Below are 19,996 nucleotides of genomic sequence, written 5' to 3'. Positions count from 1 at the left end.
TAGGCTTATTATCAACGTTGTATGGTTTTCCGTGATTCTTTAATCTTAAAAATACCATGAACATGTTCATTTTATGTCAGCCATGAACACTTTTCATTAATTCAAGTTTAGTTTAACAATAACTAAATCTATGATTACCATTAACGACGTAAGAACATACACAAATGTAGAAATACTTCCCTTTTAAAAATCATTAAAATCATATTTTCCTTAGCATAAAAAATTTCTGCAGATATGAAAATTATTTAGAAATTTAAAACTTGTTTTAATTGTATTTTTTCATTTTGATATTCATGTAGAACTGTCTGTAATACGATGCTATTCATAATTTTTTCAGTATTGCTGAGAACCAGTTTTAATCCAACGGATGTCAATCGGTTTCGAAGCCATACTGGAAATGGCTTTGCAAAATTTTAGCATTATATAAATAGACAAAATTAATAGAATTTAAAAATTTCTCTTAAAATCCAAAGAATATAAATGTCAGGGATCTAAAGGGATAAGACAATGGCCGATAAATTGATGTACAGTGTACATCCCCAATAATAAGAAACAAAATTACCCCTTCTTTATATTACAATTATTGGTTGAAACGTTTGGACACTTATTTTTATAAAAAAAAAACAATCAAAATTCAATAAAAAGTCACCAAATTTGTTGATACAACGAAGAAAACGTTATTATAAAAATTTGGGGATCAGTGAACCATTTTAAGATTTTTCAGTAGACGCTCTGCATTCGTTGGCTTAAACACCTTGGGTACTTTCATCCATTCTTGATTCTTCCGTGTTTAAACTTTTCTGCCATTAATTATACTTCGGTTTATCGTTTATTGTCATATCCCTTAAGATCCATGAGTATTTTCATCCTCTATCATAAATCTGACCCACCCGGCCATATAGATAAGCTAATCTAAGCAGCTATATGTACAGTATTGTGAAAGCGATGCTTTTCTACAATAAGTTCGGTCCGTTCGTAAGGACTGATCTGTTAGTTTATTAGGGCATGTTATAATTGTCCCAACGATTTTAAACTTTACTTGCCGATTTCTGAAACAATTAGGTATACTATAGAAAGTGTCTGAACTGTATGTGTGTATTAAACATGAGTGACGTAGTTGTGTCTGTTATTATAATTTTTTAATTGGTGATTCAAAAGGTGATTAGGCACCACGTAATAAGTAAAGCATGTCAATATTAAACTCTAGAAAGGTAATTACCTAAATATGGAAAATCTACAATTTCCCCCAAGAGCCATATCGAGCACAGGAAACCCTTTCCTAATTTTGTAATAAGAATAAGGGTGGGGAGGGTAGCAGTTGTTCGTTTGTTTGTTTGTTACTTTAGGCCAGGTTTGATTTGTTTAGCCTCGCTTTTATGGACTCTGACATTCTTGTAGTTGATGTGCCCATGCCTTAAATTTTTAAAATTATGCAGTGTGCTCTTGCTTCCGCATACAAATTTTACTGCCAAATTATTTGTTTCTCAAGTATTTTATCCAAGTCAACATGTTAGCATCTAATTTAATGTTTTAACAGATCTATAGTTAAGATGTGTATACAGATAACTACCTCCTCCCCTTTTTCAATGACCTTTTTCGTCTGCTACCAAATTGTCTTCTGCTACTTGGCTGTGTTAATATTCCCTTTACGATAGGTTGATTTTCAAAGACCCAATTTAGAGTCGACACAAGGTCATTGCGATAGGGAAATACTGTTATTTAACCCTTTCTCCCTCTAGAGTTTTACTCTAATGTGCAAGTTGATATCGACTTTGTGCTATCTTTAAAACAAAGTAGAACGATGTCAGTCTGTCCGTCTGTCCCCTAAGATCTCGGTAACCACTGAACCAATCCGATTCTACTCTTAAGGGTATATACCTATTGGTCCTGTGGTGGTTTCTAGCTATTTTTTGGGGGGTGGGACACCCCCAACCTTCCAAAAAATTAAAATTCCCCCTCCCCCCCAAAAAAATGGTTTTAGTTATTTCAAAATAAATGGCAGCACCAGAAATACTTATTTTTTTTAAAAGTACCTCTTTGGGCTAGGGGCGAAGCCGCTAGTACATTAAAAGTAAACATTACTGTCAATCTGGACAAAAATCTATAAATTTCTTAGGCTGAAAATTAAAAAAGTATAAAAAAATATAAAGAATTCAAAAAATTAAGGAAAATATATTTTGTTTTATTTTTGTGGTGGGAAGGGAAATTTGTTTTTTTTAGGGGTGTTGAAAGTGGCCCAACCCCCCAGAAAATAGCTTAAAACCACCGCAGGACCAGTAGATATATTCCCTGAAGAGTAGAATCCAATCGGTTCAGTGGTTACCGAGATATTAAGGGACGGACGGACGGACATCAAGCTTCTTTGTATTATAGATTTATTTATTAAATTAATTCTGAGGGGCTAGTTGTTTCTTTCATGTCAAACCCCTGAGGAGGAGGGGGGAACCCTTCGATGCTGTAAACCTATCAAACCTAAACTAAACTAAAAGTAAAAAACAAAGACACGATAAACTAACCCCTCTCCCTTTTTTTATTTTCTTTCAAATTAAGGATAAAGGGGAGGGGGTCAGTGTTCACAAGGGTACTTTGTGTGAGAGCCCAAAATAATATCAGTGAAAGTATTTGTCAATAGGATTCAGTTTAAGCGTTTCATTTGTTTTGTCAATTGAAAGAAAATGTCTTTTATTGTGGGTGGAAGCCATTGAGCACCCATAATGTGCGCTAGATTTCTCTGCGTCGTTGTGTCGTGCGCCCACAGGCCTACGAATCGCGCGTTGGAAAGATCGCGCGATTCACCGCGCTCGGGGCAATTCCTGAAATGTTGCCATGCCCAAGAAAGTATTATTTATGTAACTTTTTACGCCATGCCGGCATCTCCACTCGTAATAATATAATCTTACATAATGTTGAGGGATATATTCTAGAATCAAAAAAGTCTGTGTTCATAATAAAACTTTATATAATGTAAAGGATGAGAGTACATGTACTATATTCATGAATAGATTATGTAGTACAATTTTTTTAAATTTATGTACAATTTAGGTATAAACCATTGATTTTAAAGAAAGCTGGTAGCATGGAACCAATATTAGTTCTGCCCCCGGATGATATACTATAGTGTAAGCTAAAAGAAAGCGCCTCGCGTATTCTAAAATATATCCACAGATTTTCTTATAAAATGTGTGTGCGTCAAAGTTTTGAGTATAGTCTTACAAACCATTGGATCAGTATAACACATTGTAATATAACAAATAATCAGTCAATATGAAACCAATGCTTACACTGGTAAGTTTATTTTCATATTAATTTTATTTTATTTCATAAGCTAACACAATTATAATCTTAAAATAAAAATAATTTTAATACCTTTTATAAGATTTTTGTAAGATTCAAATTTATTTTTGTAATTATTATGACATAGTGTTTTTTTAAAAAGCAAAGCTCATTTTCAAACTTCTCAAAAAACATAGATCACCACTAAAATAAACTTTTACTACAATAGTTAGAAAATTATTTTTGTACTTCAATTCTAAAATTACCCTCATTTGAAAATCCTTCAAAAAAGTAACCTTATCTTACTCTTTAATAGTTCTTCAAATGTTTATTTATCTTCTAAATCTCAATCATGTTTTTTTGTCGTAAATGAATTATTTGACATTTTTTCTTGAATCATATTATAAATCCTAATTTTCTCTTAATTCAAATCCGAGTAATACTTTTCCTAATATTTCCAAAAGCACTACTTATTAATTAATTTCAGTATAATTACTGTCTTTAACTAAACTGTTTTTTTTAAATTTAATTTTGGTTGCTAATTATTTCAATTACTAATGTGTGTTTTATGACAATAATTGCCCTATTTTTTTTAAAATTCAATATTTAATACTTAATGTTTTTTCTAGGGGCTGACCCTAGCCGCAGTTACCTATGTAACAGCTGCACCTCAATTCTTTGATTTCGCCTTCCCCACCCAGCAGTTCAACCCCAAGACTGGCCAAGTTGAGTTTGTTCCCGCCAGAGGCGCCGCTCCCGCCGCTGCACCCGCTCCTGTTGCTGCCAGCCCATCATTCTCTGAACCCTTAATTAGACGACCGGCTAAGCAAGACATTGATGACCTTGACAGATCATTGAATAAGCCAAGAACTGTGTCCCAATTTGACAAACCCGAAGCTACTGTAAGATTCAACGCTGCTTTCAACCCCAACCAGGATAAATCAACTCGTGTCGCTCAGGTAAAATTAGTTTGAACTATCTTCTTCATTCAATTTTTTTAAAAAGCAAACCAATCTTTATAATCTAAATAAAAGTACAGCAGCAGTAGTAATAGTAATACAAACAATAATTTTCTTTTTTTCTTATTAGAAGCCCGAAATTGCCTCCTTGGAACCTGCCAATGACGGCAAGTTCAATGGCAGAAAGGTTGACTCTGCTTTCTACGCCGCCAAGGCATTCCGTTTCCCCATTGCCATCACTAGTGCTATCAACGCCGCCCGTGACCAGTCTTCACCCAATGCTGCCGCTGCCCTCGCCTACATGAAGAGCCTTGGCGCCGACGATATCTGCGGCAGATCCACCCAGGTGTACCTGGAGGTCATCTCTCAGGGAGGAAGTGTTGACGAGGCCAACAGTGCCGCTACCAAGATCTACATTGATGACTTCAACAGTGGCATGCGCGTTGATCCCGGAAGCGCTTGCGAAGCTTCTGACATTGCCTGGAGAAAAGCTGAGGCCGAGGGCAAGGATCCTGTCTACTATTCCGCTGTTGCTTTCATGGAGAACTGGCCCGGAACCAAGGAGGGCAACCCATGCGCTGTCTCTGGTAGAGATTATGTTAACGCTGTCATCAACGGAGCTTCCCACACCCAGGCTAACCTGTTGGCCGCCAAGAGCTTTGCCAAGGCCATCCAGTCCCTTGCTGCCCAAGGAAAGGAGTTGAGAGATCCCGCCTGTGCCGCCGCCACCAGAGCCTTCTACGAGAAGCTTGAGAAGAAGCCCTCTCCTCCCAACGCCGCTGCTATGCTTGCTTTCCTCGACAAAGCCTTCTCTGGATTCAGCTTCGAGTATGACCCAGTCTGCTGGAGATCAACTGAGGCTTTCTTCGACTCCTACGCCCAGGGCAACGATGAGCTCACCTCTAACCGCAACGCCGCCAAGCTTTTCCTCAGAGAATTTGCCCGCAGTGGTGAAAAGATCCCCGCCGATTCTCCCTGCGCCGCCGCAACCCGTGCTTACTATGCCAACATCCCCAACCCTCCCAGCCCACCCAACAAGGCCGCCATGGAGGCTTTCATGGACAAGATGATTGGACAGGGCAAGAGAGAGGCTGACCCAGTGTGTGCTGCTTCCACTGAGGCTTACTTGTAAGTATCTTTTTTAGCATTAACATTTATAAACATTAAAAAAAACTTTTTATTAGCATAAAAACTTTTATCTTTGTTCCAATTAGAAATGAAATTTCTTATCTTTTGCAGCAATGCTTATGAGAGTGGAGCTGATGAGACTGACTCCAACCTTGCCGCCGCCGAGGAATTCTTCCGTGCTTTCTCTGCCGGTGACTCCATCCCCGCCGATTCTCCCTGCGTTGCCGCCACCAAGGCCTACTTTAAATACCTGCCCAGCAAGCCCAGCAGCCCCAACGCCGAGGCTATGATTGAGTTCATGGACGCTATGATCAAGCAGGGCAACAAGCGTGTGTACGACCCCGCCTGTGCTGACGCTTCCCTGGCTTTCTTCAACGCCTACAAGGCCGGCAAGGACGAGCTTACCTCCAACTTCGAGGCCGCCAGAGCTTTCATCAGACAGTACAAGCGAGGAGCCAAGGTTCCCGCCGATTCTCCCTGCCTGAGGTCCACCAAGGTATATGCTGAGAACATCAGGAACAAGCCCAGCCCTCCCAACGCCGCTGCCATGTTGGCTTTCATGGACGAGGCCATCCTCACCGATCTTGAAAAGCCCGATCCAGTTTGCCTGACCTCTGCCGAGGCCTACTTTGATGCCTATTTGGACGGCGAGACCGAGGCCAAGGCCAACGAGATTGCCGGTGTTGCTTTCCTCGATGCTGTTGCCGCCACCCCCAACTTTGACCCCAGCAGCCCTTGCGGCCTGTCCGCCAAGGCCTACATGGCTTCTCTGGACCTCTAAACAATTATTAATGTAACTAGATACGAGTTTCTGTGCTTTAATTTTGTTAAAGCACATTATTTTTTTATATATATAATATCAAATTCGTCAACTAGATGAAAATTTAGCTGACTCTTATATGCTCGAATCACAGCACACCTAGAGTCAAAACATTCCCCTCACTACTCTCTAATTGCGGCTAGAATAATTTATTACATATATATATATGGTATCCTATATCCCCGCACAGCTTGACCTAGATATGTTGTGGCTCCTGCTAATAGTATTCATGCTGAACCAAAATTCTTGTCAAAGCTCCTGGACATAATTTGTACATCAGTCATCAAAACAAAATTTTCCCCGTCGGAAAAAAGGGCCGCACCACCATCTTTCCTAACAACTTAGAAACTCCTCAATCTGGGAAAATTCATTCTTTTTTAGTCTTTTAATCCATAGTTTTTTTTTATATATTTTTGTATGGGTAAATGCTAAGAAAAACTGACTGCTTTGTACAGAAACATAGTAATTGCATATTAAAATTGCACAACACATTGTATTGTTATATTTAACGAAATATAAATAATAAATCTTAAAACGAAAAAATATGTTTTCACTTTGATTTACATAACCTAAAAATGTCTCCCCCCCCCCCCCCACACACACACCCGCCTCTAGGGCGTCAGTCATCTTGTAAGCTGAAAGAAAATTGACGTTTAACTTGGATTTCTCAACTTTTTGCTATTGTGGCTTTTTTTAGTGCCTCAACTTGCAGAGTCTATAATAACATTTTCTTATTTCTTGGTGACTATTATTGAATTTGGATTGGTTGCTTCATCAAATTGAGTGTCTAAACGCTAAAACTACTAATTGTAATCTACAAAGGGGGTAGTTTTGTGTATCATCATTGGGGATATACATCAATTAATCGGCAATTGTCTTATCCCTTCATATCTTGTAAAGGGGTAGTTTTACGAAATGCATTTGAACTTAATTTAGTGAACCGCATATTTTTTCCTGGTTAATTGGTTAATCTAAATTTACATGGCATATATTTGAAAGAATTTCAATTTTCTACCACGTAGTTTTGAAAATATCAAGACTTGAAAATCGTCTTTTTGTGATATATGCAATTTTTAAAAAATTAGATATTATTTGGTTATAATATTTTTTCCTTCACAAAACCTAGCAGAGTATTTTATTACTTTTTTCTTGTTCAAAACCCATGTATATAATAAAAGCTGATTTTTATTTGATCAACTTTATAGCTTATCCATATAAATTGAGCCAAAAATCCTTTCAGTCGAATGTGTCAAGCTAGTCAACTTAAAAAAATTACAAAAAAAATATTTTGTCGGGTAGACTTGATAGTGATCAAACTTATTGATGGAAAAGCCATCAAATGACTGATTTTTAAAGATTTTGCATAGGTAATTAATTCTTATATTAATTCCTGATTGGGTTGTACAAACCAGCTTTATCGAAACATTGTCACTAATAATTTTTTTAAAACTACAGCATATCTTACATTATCTGGCAGTTGAATGGTCATTCTAATAGATATATTATTATTTGGACGTTGCACCAGGTGTTCATGTACTCTAATAAAGTTATGCTCGTAGCTGGCTAAAATAACAATACACCCTTTCCCTTCCCCCATAACCTCCTACTGAATGAACTAACTAAACAATAAATAAGGTCCATATTAGCAAGCTTAATTGACTACAAATGTTCCCCTGTCAATATATCCACGTAAATCCTTTAATAAAGAGGTTTACTACTTATTTACAAGCAATAGAAATTCTTTTATTTCATTAAGGTGTTAATTAAAGTATTTTTTCTGATTAAAATAAAACTGTTAAAATCAATAAATTATCTAGAATACAAAGTAGAACGAAAATAACTATTTTGGGGGAGGGTACCACCACCCTCCCGAGAGAAATCGCCCCTAGAACAAACTTATTCCCCCCCCCAAATTTTTTTCTCATTTAAAATAAAAAAATGTGGTTGGGGGGAGCTCCCTTCCCCCCAAAATAAATTTTTTTTAAAATTTAAATAATTAGTTTTGGGACTTAACGCCTCCCTTAAAAGCCGCTAGTATACTACAAAGTAATAAGGAGTGTGTATAAACCTTGTAAATTGCTAAGCAAACTGTTTTGCAATTTTAAGGTAAGTTTAGTAAAGGTCCAGTCCAGGGTAGGTTAAAGCTCCTAACCAAAGGGGGGAGGAAGTCGATATCCCCTCACGAGAAAAAAATACTCCTTCAAAAATTGCACCAAAAAAGTAAATTAAAGAGGAGACCTCTTAGACACAATGCGTATAAAGGTGCTTTGACTTCTTTGTCGGAACCTAAATTTAGACATAGTCAGGGCGACCACTCCAAAACCAAATAAATATAGTATTTTTATAGTATATTTTTTAAATCTATATAGTATATATAGTATATTTTTTCTTACTCATATAGTATGATATAGTATCGGACTTTGTTTTATTTAGTAATACATAGTATATAAATCATCAATAATAACTCAAGGCAAAGCTGGTAACAAAGTAATTTCACATATAAGGGGGGAGGGGGGGGGGGGAGTTTTGCCACTTTCGCTTACTTTTTGATTATTAGGCTAGGTATTAATCTGAGTCTATAGGTCATTAGGGATAAAAGTTTACTTTTGGGTAGAACTTCATGTATATTTAATCATTTTTTGGATAGGTCTCCAGGTTCAGGTGCTGCAGGCTAGCTGAAAGGTGGTTTCTGGACAAGTAAAAAAAATTTAAATTTCTGTTTGAAGAGTTAGAGATCAACTTATTAAAAAAATATGTATCTTTATGTTATTAACATATCTGAAGAAAAAAATTAAAATCAGACTCCAATTTTTGGTCCTGCAGGCCTCCAGGTTCACTCTGGACAGGTGAAGAATTCAAATTTCTTATTAGAATAGTTAGAGGTCAAATTATAAAACAGAAAATGCATCTTTTTGGATGTTATTTACATAACTGAAGAAAAAATTAAATCGACCTCCAAGATCTGGTTCTGCAAGCCTCCGGGTCCACTCGATCTGGACAGGTAAAATTCAAATTTCTTGTTTGAAGAGTTAGAGGTCAACGTATAAAACAAAGTATGCATCTTTTTGGATATTTTTTTTACATATTTGAAGAAAAAATGACATTTAGCCTCCAGGTTCAGGTGCTGGAGACCCTCAGGTGGACTCTGGGAAGGTAAAAATCAAACTTCTGATTTGAACAGTTAATGGAATATTTGTTAAACAAAATGAGCTTATATTTGGATGTTATTTATATATTTTAAGGAAAAAAAAAATTAGCCTTCAGGTTTAGGTGCTTCAGGCCTCCAGGTGGACTCAGGACAGGTATAACATTAAAATTTTAAAGGGGGGGGTTTTTAATGCAACCATCTCGTAATCAGTGAGCAAATGACACTTAGAATTCGAATTTCGATCTGAACTTTTGCATGAGTAATCCTTGGTAGGTCTATTTTCCCTAAATCGAACAAAAAGTTGGAAAAGTAACGGCTAGCGGCTCAGCCGTTCAGCCGTTCAGCCGTTTTTTGCCTATTTTCAGGGTAAATCCATCATCAATTACGTAGGAATCGACTTTTTAAAACATATTTTTGGTTTAATTCATGTTAAATGATAGCAATAACCAATTTTAAAACTTCTAGTACCAACAGCTACCGTCTAGAACCGTTTGATAGCGTTTTGGAGTAGAAAAGAGTATTATGTTGAGAGAGGTTTCGTGACTAATTTGCAGTATAAATATCAAAAAAATGGCAAAATAGCTGAGCCGCCAGCCGTTAGCCGTTACTTTTCCAACTTTTTGTTCGATTTAGGGAAAATAGACCTACCAAGGATTACTCATGCAAAATTATAGATGGAAATTCGAATTCTAAGTGCCATTTGCTCACTGATTACGAGATGGTTGCATTAAACCCCCCCCCCCCCTTTAAGGAGTTAAAGGTTGGTTTATTAAACAAACATAAGCATCAGATGGACTCTGGACAGGTAAAATATAATGTTAATGTATAATAATATGTTAATATTATCCAGAGTGGACCTGGAGGCCTGCAAGACCTGAACTTGGAGGCCGATTTATATATTTTCTTCAGATATGTTAATAAGATCAAAAAATACATATTCTGTTTTAAAAGAAGACCTCTAACTCTTAAAATAAAAATTTTTATTTTTTACCTGTCCAGAGTGAACCTGGAGGCTAATTTTCATTTTTTCATCAGATGTTAATAACATCCTAAAAGATGCATATTTTGTTTAATATAAGTTGATCTCTAAATCTTCAAACTAAATTTTTAATTTTTTTACCTGTCCAGAAACCACCTTCCAGCCTGCAGCACATGAACCTGGAAACCTATCCAAAAAATGAATAAATAAAAGTGAACTAATACCCAAAAGTAAACTTTTATCCCAACTTACCTATAGTCTCACATGAATACATAGCTTAATAATCATGGAGTAAGCGAAAGTGGCTAAACTCTTCCCTTCCCAGTTAAGTTAATTCTATGAAAAATAACTGATATTTAAAACATCATCGCAAACAATAATATATTTTCAGGATTTTCTCAATTACTGTAGAGCTTTATGCATTTTTGTCATATCACAGTATCTTTTGATAGGTTATTTTAGGTTAGGTTAGGTAAGTCAAAGGTTAATGATTGCCCCTCAGAGATAAAGCCCCCCGCAGGGGCTAGAAATAAAAGAAAACCTACTGTGAAAATAAGACAAAACGCTCCTTCAGAGGCGTTGTCTCAAAACTGACAATATTCGTTTTTTGTTATTTAAATTTAATATCATATAGTATATATAGTAAATTTTGGTCAAATAAAGGTAATATTATATAGTATATATAGTAAATTTTTGTCATATAGTATGATATAGTATCCAAATTCATCCTATATAGTATAAATAGTATATATAGTATGCAGTGGTCGCCCTGAGTGCATTTCATTACCCTAGGTTAGGTAACATAATTTCACTTTTCAATAAAATCTAAAATGCAGCCGTTTTTGAGAAAGTTAGATTTGAAAGTTTCAAGTTCAATTTTCATCCCCTAGGAGTTAACGCATAATCATGACAAGAAAAGCAAATATTATTTATTTAAAATTATGAACAAGTTTGCTTTTCTTGTCATGATTCTGCGGTAACTCCTAGCGGATGAAAATTGAACTTGAAATTTTTATATCTAATTTTCTCAAAAACGGCTGCATTTTAGATTTTATTAAAAAGTGAAATAAAGTTACCTAACATAGGGTAATGAAATGCACTATGTCCCAATTTAGGTTCTGACACAAAAGTCAAAGCACCTTCGAACGCACTGTGTAGGACGAACCACACGAGAACTAAATGGGATAATGAATGATTTTCGACTGTATTAACGCATCAATAACCCTACTTATATGTAGAAAAGCTTCGCTATTCAAGACAAAAGATTAAATTTGACTATTAAATGTATATATATTTCATAGAAAAATATAGTTACAATTACTTTATAATTAGACTATTTTATTTTATAACATATTCAAATAACAAATTCGATGCAGTTTAATAAACAATAAAATTTTAACTTCCAAGCTATTTTGTAACTAGTTGGTAGCACCTGTAATATTTTTTCAGCATGGTTTCCAAACCGCTAGATTAGAACCGGTTTTCAGCCACACTGAAAAATTATGTATACCATCGTATTTAAAGATAATTTTGCACACGAATATTAAAATAAAAAATTATAAGATCAATACCAGTTTGGTTAGCAGGACTTTGGCCCCTTCGAGGCTAATAAAACTGGTTTTAATCTTATAATTTTCTTTAAAATATCCGCGGAAAACTGTCTATAATACGATAAATGACTATTACATTATAAAACAAATACAGAGGTGTAAAGAATTGGTGTTTACAAGAAATTTTAGATGAAAAGGAATAGTTATTTCTCGCATCGTATTATAAACGGCTTTCCGCGGATATAGAATGTACAATTATAAGATTAAAACTAGTTTTTTTAGCCCCGTGGTGCCGAAGGCACCGGCTAAAAAAACTGGTTTTAATCTTATGATTGTACATTTTTATATTCGTAGAAAGCTGGATATAATACGATGCTAGACATAGTTTTTTCGTTTGGATGAGAACCGGTTCCTATCTACCGGATTCGAATGAATACGAGAAATAGTTATATTCCATCCCTATGACACTTTCAGGATTATACTAGATGTGTAATTATGTCCCTATCTTCAACTCCCATAGTTTATAAGTAGATAAAATTATACAAATTTTCTTATTTATTTCGGGTATAGTCCCTTTCGTGGCAACGCCTCTTAAGGGGCGAATTGTCGTATTTTTATAATAGCTTTTGAAGGGGTTATTTTAGGTTAGGTGATTGCCTACAGGGCCGGGTTACACAATTGGACCCGCAGGGTTGGAGCCTTCCGCAGGGGTTTAGAAATGTTAAAATACGACAGAACGCCCCTTAAGAGGTGTTTCCACGAAAGTGACTGTACCCGATTTTTTTCATTCAATATAGGATTGGAATATTTGTTAAAGTTAAAAATAATCTCATCATATCATGGGATCTCGGGTCTGGACTCGACAAAACTTGACAACTTGTCATGTGAAGGCTATACAATAATAATTTTACTAAATATTTTACATAATATATTTATTGTATAGTTTTATGGACAATTATCTGCGAACAAATTATACAAATTATAGGCTTACTTCCTTTTTGTTGGCTCCTAAGGCCTTGGCCAACAAAAAAAAGACTAAAACACTACAATGTTCTTTGTCGTGGACAATTGTCCATAAACGATACGAAACATGATTTTACAGTATGGCTCGGAACCAGTTTTGATCCAGTGGAAATTAATATGAATCTAAGCCATACTGTAAAATTAAATTTGCATTGTATAACTGACACATTTAGAAAAAAATATCATCGTTAATAATCGTATTGTAAAAATTCTATGAAAAAATCATTCTTAACAATACATTTAGTTTTATTCTTATTTTTGAAAAAAAGGAATCTTAATTTCTTAAAATTCTTATTTCTTATGCCAAAAAAACTTTAAAATTGTTACAATATGACTAAAACATGTCTATCTGTAAATTATCAGTCCTTAAAAATATTAGTTTTATTATACTTCAATTGAGTAAATACAAACATGAATATGAATTACAGTATGGCCTGGAAACCGATTAATATCCGCTGGATTAGAACCAGTTATCCGCCATACTGAAAAATAATTTATGGCAGCATATTAAAGTCAATTTTCTACGAAAAGTAAAATGAAAAAAAAACATAAAAATTAACAACAGTTTTATTAGCCCGGACTTAGGCTCCTCTAGCGGCTAAAAAAACTGATATCTATCTTAAAATTTTTCATTTAACTATCCGCGAAAACTGTCTATAATACGTTGCGTATAATAACTAAACTTATCGTATCATGTTAAGACAAAATTTTGCATCATATATTCCTTTTCTAATAAATTGGTAAATAAAAGTATGGTAAGGTTTAGATTGTTAGCAGTGCAATCATAGACGTCCAAGGGAGGGGTGTGGTAAAGGGATGTTTACCCCCTCAATTCAATAATTTTACTCCCCTCAATTTTTTAAAATTTAATAAATTACATCCCTCATTTTACTCCCCCCTCAAAAAAAGCTTAGATGTCTTTAGATAGAGTACAACCGCATGTCATGATACCGCCGATTTTACATGAAAAAAAATGATTAAGCATTATGTTAAAACGGTGAACTTTATCGAAAAAGAATATATCATAAAATTTTTATCATATAATTTCATATTATATGATAATATGTTGAAACAGTGATAATTGTAATATTATTTGTTGATTGTATCAGAGTCATATTTATCTTTGATCATTGACACCCTCGGGAACTTTTACAACTACTTTGTCCAGCGCTTTTGTCATGCAAACCTGAAATATTTTCATTTTTTAGCGATTCCCACGAAGATTAGGTTTTCAATATATTTTTTGAATGTTTTTCGAGGTTTTCCAATTTTTTCAAACACATTGAGAGAAAAAATCATCCAATAATATTAGTGCTTATCTTTCTAGTGCTCCGTGTAAAAATGGATATTTTAAAGTACATATAAACCTTCAAAAGTAAAAATTTGACTTGCCAAAAAATATGTTTTTATTGATTTTAGGTCGGAGCCGGAGCCGCATCAGAATCAAACGGCTCCGCAACGCTGTCAATAACAATTATGTTCAAAAGAAACACATTAAAAATAAGCTAAACAAGCTATGGTGGTAGGAGAAAAGATTTTTGAAAATTGTAAAATAGGAACAAAAGCTAAAATACGAGACTTTGCATGGTAGATGCTTATGCATAGAAGAAACCGCCAAACACCACTGGTAATCATTGCCAATAATTATGGTAGTTTTCGACTGTTTTGCTGCCGTTTCTTCAAAGTTTTCACATTATTCTATATCAAACATCAGATAAGAAAATTCAAGCTATCCCCTCACTCTAAAGAAAAAGAGCAGCACACTGCAATACAGATAAAATAAAACTATAATACCTGACAGCCTAATCTTGAAGTGTCAGTGAGTCCAAAAGCCAAGTCAAGCATATCCAATTCTTCGTCAGTTGCTATGTCTTCGATTTTAGCAAATTCCTTAAAATATTAGGACCTTTAACACAAAGTACCTTGTAAATCACTCAAAGCCATCCATTATTTTAAAAATAAATTAGAAATAAGGTGGGTAGGTAGGGGAATTTTTATTTTTTTTATTTCTTAGTTTATTACTTTAGGTCAGGTTAGGCTATAAAGGGCTACAGGGGTGTATATTCTGCACAAGAAAATTTTTTCCCCTGCTGCAAATTTTTTTTTTCCCCCTCCTAGTTTTTCCAGCAAGGAAGAAAATAAAATAGAAATTTTTTTTCAAAACTCTTTATTTTATTCATATTATCCCCCTCCCACATATTCTTTTAGTTTTTTTTCACCAAAAAGGTGAGAAAAATGGAAAAAAAATGCTTTCAGTTCTCTTAATTTTTACATTTTTTTCCCCCCAACATATATTTTTTTACCCCTCCCCCCCCCCTCAGCCGGGTCAAATTTGAAAATATACACCCCTGAAAGTTATTTCAACAGTTACTTTCTGAGAAAGAACTACAGTATGTACATACTTATACCTTTAAACATAAACCAGTGGGCCATTCCTTTAAATGTAGACATAAAAAAGAGATTTACGTACCTCTGGTTTAAAAATAAGATGACAGGTGGAGCACGCCAGGGTTCCCTCACAGGCTCCGTAGCCGTCGATATCCAGGTCATTGTTGATAGCTACGTCTAACAGGTTCTCTCCTTCTTTACACTAAATTTGAGATAGCAAATTTAGACAAAAAAATTCAATATAAAAAGAAAAGAAAAAGGCATGAAAGTTAATTTCACTAAAATAATCCGATATTAAAAAGAAATAAACCTTATCACTATTATATAAACTTGCGGTTACGCCCCTAGAAGCCTCTAGAGGGCACTTAAGGTGGGAGGGGGAAAAGTCGACTCCATCCTAATTTAAATTTGAGTTTCAAGAGTAAAAAAAATATATTTTGGGAGGAGGGGGTTGAAGACACCCTCCCCAAAAATAGTTTAAAACCTTCCTAGGACCTATAAGAAGCTTCACTGTAAAGGAGAACAATATCGATTCAGCGGTTAGCGAGATCCTTCGGGACAGACAAAAAACGCTTACTACTTAATATAATAGGATACATCATAACTATGTTCTCCGATTAGTAGGTTTAATAAATTTGGGTAATTTTATTAAATCTTTATTGGTTTGAACAAACTAGCAGTGTTCAAACTATTTCCCCATAAAATATATAGGAGATTTAATTTTTTTCAATTTATTTTCAATTGTCTTATCCCTAAGATCCCTGGTTATTTTCATTATTATATAAACATCAAACAGATAGCTTTTTATCCTTATACTAAAGTAACAGGATGTCTGTGTGTTTGTTTGTACCGAAGGATCTCGCTAACCGCTGAACCGATCGGGTTCTTCTTAACAGGGTATATTCTCATAGGTCCCGGGAAGGTTTTAACTATTTTGGGGGAGGGTATAGAACCACCACCCCCCCCCCCAAAAGAAATCACAAAAAACGCAAACATAAACGTCAAACGCAACATAGACATATTTTAAATATAAAAAAAAAATTTTAGGTGCCACTAGAGGCCTCTAGGGGCGTAGCCGCTAGTTATTATTAAAACATCAAACAAATAGCTTTTAATTGCAAATAAAGAAACAAGATGTGGGTTGTTTAAACTTGAGTGTTGTGGCCCTTTATCTGATGTGTTCAGTTTTGATATAGGGAGGGAAGGGACAATAAGCTGTTTAATTAACTAGTCCCAATGTTTAATGATAAATTTTTCTTATTAGTTGGATAAACAACTTTGGGGACTTTTTATTGAATTTTGATTGGTTACTTCATTAATTTGAGTGTCCAAACGTTTAAATTGTAATCTACAGAAGGGGTAATTTTGTGTAACATCATGGGGATGTACAATTTTATACATTAATTTATCGGCCCTTGTCTTGTTCCTTTAGATCCCTGGGCCCTTTATTTAATATGTTCAGTTTTGATAGCTGTCATTTACAATTTGCAAAACTAATGACAATGGGGATTAAGGGAGAGCCTGAGGTCAATCAAATGAAATAAAAATTTAAAATTTTAAATATCCGTGGAAATCTGTCTATAATACAGTGTGTTTTTTTTTATGAGAACTTTTTTGAAAGCAATTTTACCCCACTTATAGTTATCAGAATTTATTGATTAATGGCTTATTTTCTTCGTTTTTTAAGGCAATTAATAAAACACCAAAAAATATTTCAGTTTTTATCTAAAAAGTACAGTAAAATCTAAAATTCAAAAATTAGGTGTCAACATCTAAAAAAGATTTTAGCGCATTTTTCTTATGCCTAAATCTTCTACCCTTTGCAAGAAAAAAAATTGGATTTTCTGTAGTCGACTTTGGGGGGCCAGTACTCCCTCCCTGGTTGAGATATGACCTTCAAACTTTGATATGTTCTAGTACATGTTCCCAATAGTATCTGTATTAATTTTTAGATCTATATTTTAACTTTGAAGCGTTTTGCAGCCATTCTTCCAAAAGGTAGAATATTTGAGCATAAGAAAATGCGCTAAAACCATTTTTAGACGTTGACACCTAAGTTTTGAATTTTAGATTTTACTGTACTTTTTAGATAAAAACTGAAATATTTTTTTGGTGTTCTATTAATTGCCTTAAAAAACGAAGAAAATAAGCCATTAGTCATTAAATTCTGATAACTATTAGTGGGGTAAAATTGCTTTCAAAAAAGTTCTCATAAAAAAAACACACTGTACGATGCGATAATTAACATTTAAATTATTTAGTAGCTACCAAAGCAGCAGAGAATTATTACCTTAACTGTGTGAGACTCTCCATTACCAAGCACGTATGTTACGGATAAATCGTTGTATAACAGTCTACTGCTTACAAAACTCCTAAATATTTAATATATTTTGCATATATGACATTAAAACTGTATTTATGAAATGCAATTGAATGGCTAAGATTCTCATACGCGTACTTTTGCTGATTTAAAAAAAGGTTTTGCTGATTACAGGTATTTGTGCTAGTTTTAAAAATGGAAGCACAACGTTTATTTTTTTATTTTAATTCATTAGAAGAAATTTTAAACTTTAAATTCTTATGAAGGAAACGAAATGTTTGATGAAGAGCATTTTTTTGCAACTATGTAAATGCTTTTTGGCACAATACCTATCACTTTTTTTCACTTGAACGAATGTTTTAAGAAAAGAAACTGGTATATTTTGACACTCAACGGCAAAAATAAAATGTTCGCTTTTAAACAAAAAAATCATTAAAATTAAAGAATGGCTTTAAAGGGTATTGTGTAGGTAATTAAGGTGTTTGGGTGTGTGTGGAGGGGGGGGGGGGGGCAGTGTGTGTGGGGGTAACCCTCAGAGCTAAATTGTGCTTCTATCAGATTTAAGTTCTAAAGGGCTTAAGTTATTTTTTAGAATATCGCCGACCCCCCCATCTGGAATCTCACTAAGAAGTCACTAAGATACATAAAGCAAACCTTCTTGGGATTGAACTTTTGTAGGCCTAAAGTTACTTTTTAAAATATCGTCGAGTACCCCACTTTCCCCCAAAAAATCAATTATAGAATGGTTCAAATTCTAACAGAGTACTATATTTCAAGATAGGGCATTAATTTTAGAGCAATTGCATCGACCAAGAGAAATATATTTACCTTTGTGAGATCTGACTGGGTCTTAGTGGTATTCTGTCAACAACTAATAAACAAATATTACATAAAATTATGTTTTATTTAGTTCTAAAAAAGTTATTTTTGATTATCGAAACATTTTAAGGAGAACAATAATTATGATGTAAAATCTAACGTCTTGCACAAAGAGGGGATAAGACAAAGCTTTTTTTTAGCCAACAACAGAAATAACGTTATAAGGCCGCTCCCAGCCGTAAGCGGCTGGTTCTAGAAAATGGGTATTGGTATCATTTAGCATTATTTAAAGCAAATATATACTTTAAAAAGTTGATTCCTACGTAATTAATGATGGATTAAAGCTCCGGATAAAGCCAAAAACGGCTGAAGAGCTAAGCCGCCAGCCGTTACTTTTCCAACTTTTTATAAAGAACTATTAATGATTGGTATTACTCATGCAAAGTTTCATAATGAAATTCAGATTCCAAGTGCCATTTGTGCACTGATTACGAGATGTTTGCATTACCCCTCCCCCCCCCCCCCCCCCTCCTCTTGAAAACTATGTAATATTTCCTGAAGTGATGTTCTTGGTATTTTGTCTCAATAAAGAAGTTACAGCAACTCGAAACATTTTTTTATATTTTTTTTCTGAAATAAAAACATAATGATAGACAAATATTACATGTAGCGCGTCCGCTCGTTGTCGAGAAGCTGTGATTTTTTCGTACCTTAGCCCAACACCGCGCTATAACTAAAGGAGTTACTACTGGTATATAATATCAGGTGCGCGACATAAACAGTTTAGGTGTAAGGTGGGCCCAATTAGTCCCAAATTATTACTATGTATAGTTTGGACTTTCAGACTAAGGTCGTGCAATCAAAGGGTTGCTTATCTGAAGGACGCTTGACCGTATAACCATGCACTTCAATAGAATTTTCAATTAAGCAATTAAATAATATTTAATTTTCATAGGAGAAATTACTTCTCTGTATTTATTTTCATTTAAAATCATGTAATCATGAGCGGCCTATTTGAGAAAATACATGATGTAAAAAATCTATGTATTTCCATTGTTTTGCAGGTTTCAACAATGTTTTAAGCACCAAAAAACGCATTTAAAAATTCATGAAAAATACACACAAGATGTAAAAAGTCACAAAAAATCATTTTGGTTGACATTTAGATTTTGCTTAAAATAGAAGTTCTCGGCAACACATTCTATTTTAACTTAATAACCAACCATTAGGATGAATCACTTATCAGGGCTCGGCAGCCGCGCGTTAGCCACCTGGAAGTATCTGGGAAATCAACCGTATACAATAATGAAAATCAGCTGAAATTCTAAACCTGACCCAATCTCAATAATCCCTCTATAGAAATTTGTTTTCAAAGTATCGAAGCGGGTTTGAGGCTTTTCACAGCTGGCACGCTGCAGCCGAGCCCTGTCAATTTGTATCTATCCAAGACCAAGTACACCAGGAATCCTAAGGTATAATGGGACAATAGAAGATAATTTTATGTTCTAAACCAATTATGATAAACAAAATTTCCCCGTCTGTAGATTGAATTATGAGTGGACACTGCTACTGTTAGTTTGTACCAATCA

General features: G+C 34.6%; 2 protein-coding genes across 4 annotated transcripts; one reads left to right on the top strand and one right to left on the bottom strand.

Moving 5' to 3' along the window:
- Positions 1-2,950: 2,950 nt before the first annotated feature.
- On the top strand, positions 2,951-6,721 carry LOC145329722 (uncharacterized). Its single transcript, XM_080174087.1, has 4 exons — positions 2,951-3,285; positions 3,903-4,232; positions 4,363-5,360; positions 5,472-6,721. Exons 1-4 carry the CDS (start codon positions 3,265-3,267, stop codon positions 6,139-6,141), a joined length of 2,019 nt encoding a protein of 672 aa, XP_080030213.1. The 5' UTR covers positions 2,951-3,264; the 3' UTR covers positions 6,142-6,721.
- Positions 6,722-11,577: 4,856 nt separating this feature from the next.
- Positions 11,578-19,054, bottom strand: Fdx2 (Adrenodoxin-like protein 2, mitochondrial Ferredoxin 2). Of its 3 annotated transcripts, none has more exons than XR_013883071.1 (7): positions 18,965-19,054; positions 18,417-18,461; positions 17,559-17,640; positions 15,351-15,470; positions 14,675-14,770; positions 12,632-14,066; positions 11,578-12,430 (listed from the first exon to the last, which is right to left on the bottom strand). XR_013883071.1 is itself a non-coding variant. In XM_080174105.1 (6 exons), exons 1-6 carry the CDS (start codon positions 19,018-19,020, stop codon positions 13,998-14,000), a joined length of 468 nt encoding a protein of 155 aa, XP_080030231.1. In that variant the 5' UTR covers positions 19,021-19,054; the 3' UTR covers positions 11,578-13,997. The 3 variants fall into 3 exon arrangements, 1 of the variants encoding a protein (XP_080030231.1); XR_013883072.1 differs by having other exon boundaries at positions 11,578-12,407; XM_080174105.1 differs by having other exon boundaries at positions 11,578-14,066.
- Positions 19,055-19,996: the final 942 nt, after the last annotated feature.

Source organism: Acartia tonsa, chromosome 10, assembly GCF_053477335.1.
Source record: "Acartia tonsa isolate MP-2025a chromosome 10, ASM5347733v1, whole genome shotgun sequence".
Classification (NCBI taxonomy): domain Eukaryota; kingdom Metazoa; phylum Arthropoda; class Copepoda; order Calanoida; family Acartiidae; genus Acartia; species Acartia tonsa.
The sequence above is the reverse complement of the archived record's forward strand: the minus strand, read 5'-3'. Positions and strand labels throughout refer to the sequence as shown.

Bases quoted from the DNA above. Each gene is read 5' to 3' on its own strand.
- LOC145329722 (XM_080174087.1), top strand. From the start codon at position 3,265: ATGAAACCAATGCTTACACTG. The intron at 3,286-3,902 runs GTAAGTTTATTT...TGTTTTTTCTAG, and splicing joins TGAAACCAATGCTTACACTG to GGGCTGACCCTAGCCGCAGT. The intron at 4,233-4,362 runs GTAAAATTAGTT...TTTTCTTATTAG, and splicing joins AATCAACTCGTGTCGCTCAG to AAGCCCGAAATTGCCTCCTT.
- Fdx2 (XM_080174105.1), bottom strand. From the start codon at position 19,020: ATGTTTCGAGTTGCTGTAACTTCTTTATTGAGACAAAATACCAAGAAC. The intron at 18,462-18,964 runs AGGAAATATTAC...TATTTGTTTATT, and splicing joins AATACCAAGAACATCACTTC to AGTTGTTGACAGAATACCAC. The intron at 17,641-18,416 runs GTAAATATATTT...TTAAATATTTAG, and splicing joins CCCAGTCAGATCTCACAAAG to GAGTTTTGTAAGCAGTAGAC.